General features: G+C 25.1%; 1 protein-coding gene across 5 annotated transcripts in view; it reads left to right on the forward strand.

Moving 5' to 3' along the window:
• The window catches only part of LOC132952907 (endoribonuclease Dicer-like), a 34,653-nt gene that overhangs the window by 5,612 nt on the left and 18,662 nt on the right, over nucleotides 1-10,379 (forward strand). For 4 of the 5 annotated variants that reach the window (XM_061025409.1, XM_061025411.1, XM_061025413.1 and 1 more), the window contains exons 6-16: nucleotides 1,943-2,115; nucleotides 2,175-2,397; nucleotides 2,453-2,785; nucleotides 2,874-3,001; nucleotides 3,088-3,325; nucleotides 3,400-3,518; nucleotides 5,402-5,534; nucleotides 5,611-5,844; nucleotides 5,923-6,096; nucleotides 8,678-8,891; nucleotides 9,417-9,574. In XM_061025409.1, coding sequence (XP_060881392.1) covers nucleotides 1,943-2,115; nucleotides 2,175-2,397; nucleotides 2,453-2,785; nucleotides 2,874-3,001; nucleotides 3,088-3,325; nucleotides 3,400-3,518; nucleotides 5,402-5,534; nucleotides 5,611-5,844; nucleotides 5,923-6,096; nucleotides 8,678-8,891; nucleotides 9,417-9,574 — 2,127 coding nt within the window. The remainder of the gene's footprint in view (nucleotides 1-1,942; nucleotides 2,116-2,174; nucleotides 2,398-2,452; nucleotides 2,786-2,873; nucleotides 3,002-3,087; nucleotides 3,326-3,399; nucleotides 3,519-5,401; nucleotides 5,535-5,610; nucleotides 5,845-5,922; nucleotides 6,097-8,677; nucleotides 8,892-9,416; nucleotides 9,575-10,379) is intronic. The other variant, XM_061025410.1, reaches the window with a different exon arrangement.

Below are 10,379 nucleotides of genomic sequence, written 5' to 3' on the forward strand. Positions count from 1 at the left end.
GGGGATTTTTATGCAAAACCAGTTTTCAACAAAATCAATTTAATTTTTTGGTATGACTTAAAAACTTTTAACCTTTTACTGTAGATATAGTAGAACTCTAATTAATGTCAAGGACGGTCCGGATAAGCAAATATCCGTATGATTAACATATGGCCTATTACATATTTATATGAGGTAGTAACAATTGACAGGCTAAATGCATGGTGATTAGACAACAACTTACTTACCAAGAATAATACCTATTCTTTATCTAATCTACAATCACGATTATGAGAAACGACAAAATACGATTCCAATTTACGGGTTATCAAAGACCAATCTTTTTTTTCTCATCCGGTTGATGGGCATTCGGATAGTTGGGGTTCTACTGTACTTTAAATTTTCATTAAACATTTATATGACTACTTCCTACGATAAAAAAATTTACTCAGTTTGAGCCATTTATAGGTATTTTTTTTAATTTTTTCTTTTTTTGTCAATAAATCATTTTTGACTTAATTTGACTACTAAATTTTTTATTGATGTTTGACATATTCACCAGAAGATTAACATTTTCCTTATTTTTTTGTAATTCAAAAATGAATAATTGTAAATACTTAACATTTTCACCAAGTGTTTATTTTATCAATTCCAATAAGTGATACAATTTTCAAAAAATAGGATTTTACAATTTTCAAAAAATTGATAAATCCTATTATTTTGAAATACATTTTTATGTCATCTAATATATAATAGAATTTGGAAAATGTATACGAAAATGCATCTATTTGTATCTATTGCAATCTATGTTATGTGTTTTTTGTACAAGTTACGAAGAATGTTGTAATATTTTTATATTTAATATTTTGTTCAATAAAATGTTAATATATAATTTTACAAAGTTGATAATAAGTTTTTATTAAACATGGTTCACAAATTTGTTCACAACTTAAATAATGTGCCGGAATTTTTAACTACAAATAATTATTAAATGTCAAAATTTGGATTTTAAATGCTTATAAAAAAAAAAATGTTGTGTATGTATCTTTAATATTTTTCAATTGCTATTGTAACAATATATTAGAAGCCTTGCATTAAATTTTCACGCTTTTTTACCCCAAAAAAAAAATTTTTATTGATATTTATAGAAAAAAAAACTAAAAACATCGAAAACTGACAATGTCCCACCCGGGGCATGGCAGTAACCTACGGGTGCCCCATAAGTATTCTGCTAAAACAACCGACACAAGTGTACCAACCTACCCAACCTAAAAAAAACCTACAGTTTCCACCCCACACGCCAAATGGCCTAAGTTGCCACGGGTTATCTAATAAAAAAAAAAAAATAATAACAAAACCGCTACATGAGAAATCAAGTAAATATCCAATGTTGTAAAAATATGAATTTCAAAATTTTTCAAACATCATTGTAACAGTATAGTAGGAGCCTTGTATTATATTTTCAATTTTTTTTACCCAACAAATAAAGTTTTATTGACATTCATAGAAAAAAAGACTAATAAAATCGGAAACAGAAAATGTTCCTAAACAGTTCAAAACAAATCAAAATATATTGAAAATTTTTCCGTGTATAGAAAATTCAAATATAAACGACCAGTAAAAATTCATGTATAACGTTCATTTGTTTTAGAGTTACATCAAAAACCAAAATCGATTTTGTGGAAAACTAATTTTGCGTAAAAATTCTTGGTTTTCCTCAATTTTATGTTGTTTTCCCTGCTCTTTTGAAAACTATTAGGAATTTTGAAATTTGACCTCCCGAATGAACCAACAATATTCATTTTCCCATTGAACAAGATACTGAAGTTAAATATCTAAGCATTATTTCAACTACTTATTGTGTACACTGACACACAAAAACACACTGTAAAATCATACATTCATCGTTCGTTTCGAATCTAAAATTATATTTGTTTTTTTGTTTATCTTTTATACAAATCAGGTAATGCAAGTACTTCATGATACCGATTTAAAAACTGATGAACGTCCCCGTATTCTTGGACTCACTGCTACTTTGATCAACGCAAATACCAAAAATGTCAGAGATGAGTTAACTAAATTGCAAATAACATTTAGTGCCACTATAAAGACTAGATATGATGATAATATCCAAATGTAATTATCAAAAACAAAGCTTGTAATATGATACTATTAATTAATAACAATGATGACAGTTTTTCAGCACGTCCAAAAGAATATATAAGGTTATATGATGAGTATATTTTGGATGATGGAATTAAAGCTATTGTTAAAAGAATAACAACAAATATTTGTAATCTGAGAAAAATTCAGGCTCCTGTCAAAATTGAACCAATTAAAGAAAACAATGAAACTTATTATTTGGAGTATCAAAAACAAGCTTCAAAGAATTTTGCCAATTATTTTCTTGATATAGAGGTGAATTTTTAATTATTTTCTTTAAAAATTATGAATAAAATTGATTTTTTTTTAGGCAAATCTTGTTGATGGAGGAGCTTATATTGCATATTTAGTTACATGGCATTTTATGGTTGAAATTGAAAAAAAAAGAAAAATATGTACTGATGCAAAAAGACTTACTATTATGTCTTTGGTATTATCAGAATTAACTATAATTCGTAAAATGTTGTATGACTACATGAATAAACACTCATTTATTCACAAAGGTCATTCAACTACATTACACAATACATCTCCTAAACTAAAAAAATTAATTGAAATTTTATCTTCAATTAAAATCACTGACACTTGTTTAGTATTTGTTGATCGCCGAACCACTGCTAAAATTTTATATCATTATATCAAGGTATATATTATTATCAATGATATTACATAAAAAAAATTATAATAAACTATTAATTTGTGGATTTTTGTTCTTATTATTTATGCAACAGGATTATATTGATGAATTTAATCAAGTAAATATTGTATGCGAGTTCATAGTTGGTGCAAGAGGAATATTTAGTCCTGATTGCAAAGAAATGGTGTATAAAAAACAACAAAATAACGACATTATTAAGAAGTATTTTATAGTTAATCTATTACTTTACACTTAATATATATTACTCAAACTAAATAATAATTCATAATTGTTTTATTTTTTTGTAGGTTTAACGATAACGTTATTAATGTTCTCATAACATCAGAAGTACTAGAAGAAGGTGTTGATATTCAAACTTGCAATTATGTCATTAGATATGATTCTCCTAAAAATTTTCCTTCTTATATACAATCTAAAGGAAGAGCTCGTTCTACTGATAGTAAATTTATTTTAATGGTGCCAAATCAGATGAAATTTAATAAAACTCAAAATGAATATAATAAAATGGAAGAAGAAATTGTAAAAGTATCCTTTGTTACAAATTTCCTAAGAGTTGTCCATTTTAGAAATATATAATAAATAACTAATATTTTTTTCAGCTATTGGTAGAAAATGACATTGATGATGAAAATAATGATGAAAATATGACAGAAGTTTTTAATACTAAGACCAAACGTGCTGTATTAACTCATGAAATTGCTATAAGTATTATTAATAGGTATCTAATTTTAGAACATATTTAATTATATTAGATAGTTATAAATAGGGTCTGAATTTGTATACTTAAAAATTAAAAATATGATGTGAATATGCTACACCCGTTAAACAATAGCTAGTAGTTCCTCTGTTTAAAGTTATAAATCAAAACACCGTATAATTATCTATTAAGGAAAGTCCTACTATTAATGTAGATATAGATAAACAATATCTTCGATTTCATCTGGAATCACATGGAGTATCACCACTATATACACAATTTGCTATTCCTAATAGATATAAAAGTTTAAGACAAAACTCCTCCCTCCAATATTCATCAAATCTAAAAAAAGTTTGAGTAAAAAATGTTGGGAATCACTGATTTAAAACCTACACTAAACTACTAAGATATATTTGAACCAAACATTTATGTTGCATTAAAATTAAAATCGTAAAATAGAAGCATCTTAAATCAACAAACAGGGGCATCTCAATGTAATAAACTGCCAAAACTATGGCTAAACCAGAATAAACTGACAACAACCCCACATGCATCCTTTGTGGTAAAAACCACCAAAATAACACCAGGAACTCTGAAAACATCAGCCACACACTAAAAATAAAATAAACACAAACAAAATTAAAGATAATTCAAATACCATTGGATTGTTAACCTACCATACAATAGTACCTTACAGCCCATACTCGAATAATTCAAACAACAGCCAAACTTATTCATAGGCTACTAAATCAAACATAAACTAGACTCACACTAATCATAATGAATTCCAGAAAAACAAAACAATAACATTGCATCCTAAATTAGCACCTTCCTAAACAAATTTAAAACTCTTATAAACCCCACACTTCATTTTTTTAACCACAACCATCTACGGAAAAATATTACTAAAAAATATCAATTAATATGGAAGCAAATTCTTTCTTATAAAATAAAATACTGAACTAAGTTATATTATCACAAAAAACAGATCATCTGAAGGATCCGCTCATTAAAAAAAAACACTAAGAAGGACAGAACAGCAACTTAATACTTAATAGTACTATTGTTAAGTGTGTATCATAATTATTGGATACTTATTTAATTGGACTAACTTAAAATGAATTTCAAACAAATTTATCCAAGTATATAATTGGTGATGATTTTTAGGGCTAGGATTTATATGCAATGGTATGAACTTATTGCCATGTCACACTAAAAATTTGGTTATTTATGTCCAGAAGTCATTAGAATATTAATACAAACGGTTTATTTTTGTTTTGCATTTTTAAGAATAATAAATATTATATATTTAACCTTATACACGAAAATTCATATTTTATTTATATTTAAACAAAAGTAGAGTAAAAGGTTAGATTCTACATCATATTAAGCTCCTAATTTCAATTTTATAAAACTAGTGATATTGGCTTTGATGAAAAACTGTAAGAATGCTATTGATTTATTTAAAAGTAAACAAATAAAAATGATTTAGCTTATAATATATAAATTAACATTATTTGATATATTTTAAAGTGATAAGATGCTCCTCTGATTACAATATTTTTGAAATTATTGTTAGTTGCATTGTTTATTATTATTTAATTATATTTTTATAGCATATTTTAGAGTATTCTGACAAAATGAAATGCATATTTTAGTATTTTATATTGCATATAAACTCTTGTCCTAATGATCATTATAAAAAAAAAAAAACTAGGTTATAGGCTATTATAATATTATATATTATAATATATGGATAATTATTAATAATAATAATTGATTTTAAAATTTAATTTTTCACTTTTATCAAACTGCATTTACTCTATAAATACACAGACAATAAAAATTCAGACTTAAATAAAGATAAGTATTATTAATTTATAATTTTATGGGATGATTTATAGGTACTGTTATTCTTTACCTCAAGATCGATTCACGGATTTGAGTCCAGAATGGTATATGGCACAAAATAATAAAAAGTTTAAAAAGTACAAACTAAAACTGCCCATTAATGGTGTTATTAAGACTCCTATTGATGTAATAGTTTATTTTTTTTTATAAATTCTGAAAGTTTGGCATTATAATTTATCATTTGTTTATTGTTTTTTTTCAGGGAATATTTTGTGCAAATAAAAAAAATGCTAAAAAAAGTGCAGCATTTAACGCGTGCATTGAATTGTATAAGATTGGAGCATTAGATGAATATCTGTTGCCTATAAATATTAAAAATACTGCGGTATTTAATGATTTAAAATGGTTTCCACATTGGGATGAAGAAGATATTGAAGCAAGTGTATATAAATTAAAACCGGGAACTAATAAAATGAAGAGAATGGTGCATATTGAAGTATGTTGTATTTAATTATTTGTATTATAATTTATTATACCTATGTTTGGTTACTAAAATTATAAACATTTTAAATAGAGTCCAACATACTTACACGGATCTTATCCACAAGTTAATCAGTCATCATATTTACATGTTCTTCACTGTGTTCCTGATTACACCAAACTGGATGAATGTAAATACGAAACATTTGATAAATTATTAAGGTCAAATGAAGAATTTGGAATTTTAACATCAAATAAACTACCACAAGTAAGTAAACAACTTATTTTTATTTTGTAAAAGTAAACTGAATACTTATAAACAAATATAACTAACAACTAAAATATTATGAAATATTTGACTTATTTTGCTAAGTAAAAGCAGTATTTTTTTACATTTACTTCTATTAGAGAATGGATTTATAAACACACAATCTAATTTCTTTTAAATATTATGTATTATATATATTAAATGTATTTTATGTACACTGTGATGTTATTTCAAACAATTTACACGCTGACTTTCCCCAAAGTAAAGCAAAGTAAGACTAGTATTTCTATACATAGCAACATCAATTTTTGATATCATTTTTAAGCATATTATTTTAAAGTAATATTAAAATAATTTTTCTATTGTTGTGTGTACAATTATACATATCTTGAATTTCAGACGTATTTTAAGTATAGATGAGTAGTGTATAAATATAATAATATGGGGTAACCATGTGCATTTCATTTCATTCTCCTAAACTTAGTAGCGAATCGTGAGGTTTTTGGTTGGGTAGACACTGAAAAAAAAATGGCACTAATATGCCTAGACTCCCCCGATTTTATTTATCTATACGGTAAGAAATAAATGTTCAAAAACTTAAAACAAACTGATATATTATGTTAGAAAAATTAAAAACGCTACAACTTCCTTAAAATGATAATTTAATATAACAAATGTATACATTTTTTTTCGTATGAGTAGTTAATAATTCCACCGTTCAAAATGGCATTAATAAAATCATCCGCCATGGCTCATGAGGACAAATTACAATATAAAACAATAAATATTAAGAAACATGTACGACGTACCTATCATGATAGCATGACAATGTGGCGGCGACATCGATAATAAATATTGAAAACTGGGGTAATTATGAATGGCGAGACGCGTCCCATTGCGTAGATCACGGGTCACCAAATAACGGCCTGCGGGCCCCTATGGCCCGTGAACAAATTTTATCCAGCCCGCAGACAAAAAATAAAAACCCATATTACGACAACATTCAATGTGTTATTGTTGTAAATATTATTTTTGTTAAATATTATTGGTTTTCACCGACAACTGTTGATAAATTGGTCGCAAAACATATTGACATATCTTATCTAAACTTTAATTGGGTTATTGGGTGACTGCTAGTTGATTTTACGTCTACGTATCAGTCCTTCGATTACCGCCTTTCTATTACATTGTAACTTTTTTGATGTTATTTGGTTAAATTTTTATTGTAATAGGTAATTATACGTATCTATTTAGTTATCAATTATATAAAACAAAATCTAAAATAATTCTGATCGAAAATGGGCTGTCAGCGTAAATTCCAAATTATACTTCATTATTTATAAAATAAATAAATACCTAATAATAATTATATAATAAAAAATTATATTTGTAAAACTTTTTGGTAACCATGAACAACAAACAATTATATATCAATATTAAAAATTAAATCAAGGTTACCAAATTTTTTTCTTTATTTATTTAAAAAGTATTGGGATATTTCTACTTTTGATAAAATATCTAATTTGCTACCAGGACCTTTTTACACGCCTAATTCTCTAATACCTACCCATATTCTTGTAACTTATTTTTATAATTTATCAACTTAAGGTATACTGAAAATGCACTAGATCTATGACTTAGGTCAAACTGTGGTTCATTGCAGTTATATTATCCTGAACAATACATTTCGATATTCCAAATCAGTGTTTTCTCCAACCTGTTTGTTATGACAACCCACAATTACTCTGTTGGGTACGCGACCCCCCACTAAAAACAAATCAAGTACCTATGCCATAATATATTTTATTAAGTATAATCAATTTTTTACAATTAATTTTTTTATGGCCCCTGGTAAAAAAAAAAATTGCCAAAATCACTTAACTAATTTACTATTGTATAAAAATGTATCTATAGAAAATGAGCTCCAAAAAATGTTTAAACCAGGAGCGTAAAATGTCTAATTAAGGCCTATTATACTTTCACATTATAATTATACGTTGGAATAATTAATGATGTATAAAATAATAAATAACAAAACAATTTTTATTAATTTATGGTTAAAATTTTTTTTATACTTAATCAAGATTTTTCTTATTAGTTAACAACCTTGCAACCAATCAAAAATATTTTGCAACCCATAGGTTGGGAAACACTGATATAAATAACTCGAATCATCATCAATTTCAATAGGATTTGAATTATATTTGAACATTCTAGAAATTAAAATTATACTCTATAATTAATGTTGGATAATTTTCTTTTTTAAAAATACAAGTTATGACTTAAAATTATTAAAAAGTTAATTATTTTTAAATTTATTTATGAAAACAAATTTAAAGAAACTTTCAACAATACCTCCCCCATTACCATAACTCATTTTGAGTGCTACTACCTTAATGTATTTTGTTGATTAAAACATTTTAACATTCTTAAAACATAATAAGTTAATATATATTAATACATTTTTACCTCACTTTGCTCAGAATTTAAAATCCAAAATACATGAAAATCTATTCGCTAATAATCATTATTATTTAAACTAGTTTTATCAATAACCAATGTTCTTTATACACTTATACAGGTATCTAATTTTCCTATATTTTTACCTTTTGGTAATGTGAATGTTAGCATAAAAGTAAATGTTGAAATGTTGTATCTTGACCACAAAAGTCATAAGCAACTAGAAAATTTCCATAACAAATTATTTGTGGATGTGTTGGGAGTAAAAGATTTTATTGCAAGAAGTTATGACAATGGAGATAATTCATATTTAGTAGTCCCTATTTTTTTTACAGGTTTGATATTTGATATATAATATTATGTATAACATATACATATATACAGAATGACCTGACAAATAAAATAACTTTTGATCTAATCAATATTAAACATTTTTTTGTAAATATAATTTATTGACGCTTGTGCCAAAAGTTATAGCATACATTTTTTATGTTTAATTTTTAATACAGACAATTTTAAATTTCAAAATTTATTAAATTTTTATGGAAAGTCTATATTTTAGAAAATTGTTGATGATATAATTAAGTCAAGTAGCTTATTATTTAAAATATCAATGTTTTTTTGGAGTAAACTAATTTGAAACCCAATGCCAAGCTTTTTTAAAATATTGGTTTTGGAAATTTTCAAACATAAGTAAATCTTAAATCATTTACTATCAATATAATTTTCATTATTTTTTTCATACGTTAAACTCGTATTAAATTTTCATTTTTATCTGTCAAGTCTCTGTTACACATGTATATAAATTTTTAATAAAAAAAAATTAAAAATTAAATTTTTTTAATATTTTAATATTTTAGATAATATTTATAATGTGGATTGGAATGTTATCAGTATAAACAAATTTGTTGAAACAGAAGAACCTACTATGGAACAAAGACAATCGAAATTTTATGAAAAATACCTTGAGAAACCTAATGTAATTTCACCGTGGTACAGAAACATAGTACCAGTACAAGTAATAATATTTTTGTTATTTTTTTTAAACACAATTCTTTTATTGCCGTACCAACTTGTATAAAAATGTTAATAGTTAAAAATCAATTTGCAATAAATTTAATTTAATATTGGCATAATCATAATTTTTAATATTTGAACAAGGAGTAGCTTATAAATAAATAAAAAAATAAAATTGAAAAGGGCAATGTAAAATATAATAAACTAATGAAGACTTAATTAAATATTAAATCTGTTTTCATAATTGATTTTGTTCCATGTAGTTGTACATACTAATTTATCTCGCTAGGCATGTTTTTGTTCGACCAATAAAGAATAGGAAGTATACATTTTATTATTAATATGTAAATTATTATCAAGTTGAGTAGTTTGAAATGAAAAACATTGTCAACTGAGAAGAATTGAGAAGCTCGTTTCTGATGCACAATAGTTTTTAAATGTATCTCATCATTAGGTCTGTGTATAATAAATGTGTTAAACCTAAATTCAATCATAATTTGTTATATATTGTATACAATATACATAAATGGATTCTAAGTGATTCTGAACTATTTCTAAGGATATATTATTATGTTGTATTATATTTTTATTTTATATTACTGTTGGTAATTTCTTATTTTGATAGGTAAACTAATTTGTTAAAAAAAAAGTATAAGTATAAGTCAACACTGACATACTATAGAATTGCATGTGAATAGGTTTGTGGTATAAATAACTTTAAATAAATCTAAATATTTTCAAAATAATAATTTAAGTAATGGTAGAAAATTATAAGTCTACAATTCATATTTTTTATAATTACTATA

This window comes from Metopolophium dirhodum, chromosome 9, assembly GCF_019925205.1.
Source record: "Metopolophium dirhodum isolate CAU chromosome 9, ASM1992520v1, whole genome shotgun sequence".
In the NCBI taxonomy this organism is placed as follows: Eukaryota; Metazoa; Arthropoda; class Insecta; order Hemiptera; family Aphididae; genus Metopolophium; species Metopolophium dirhodum.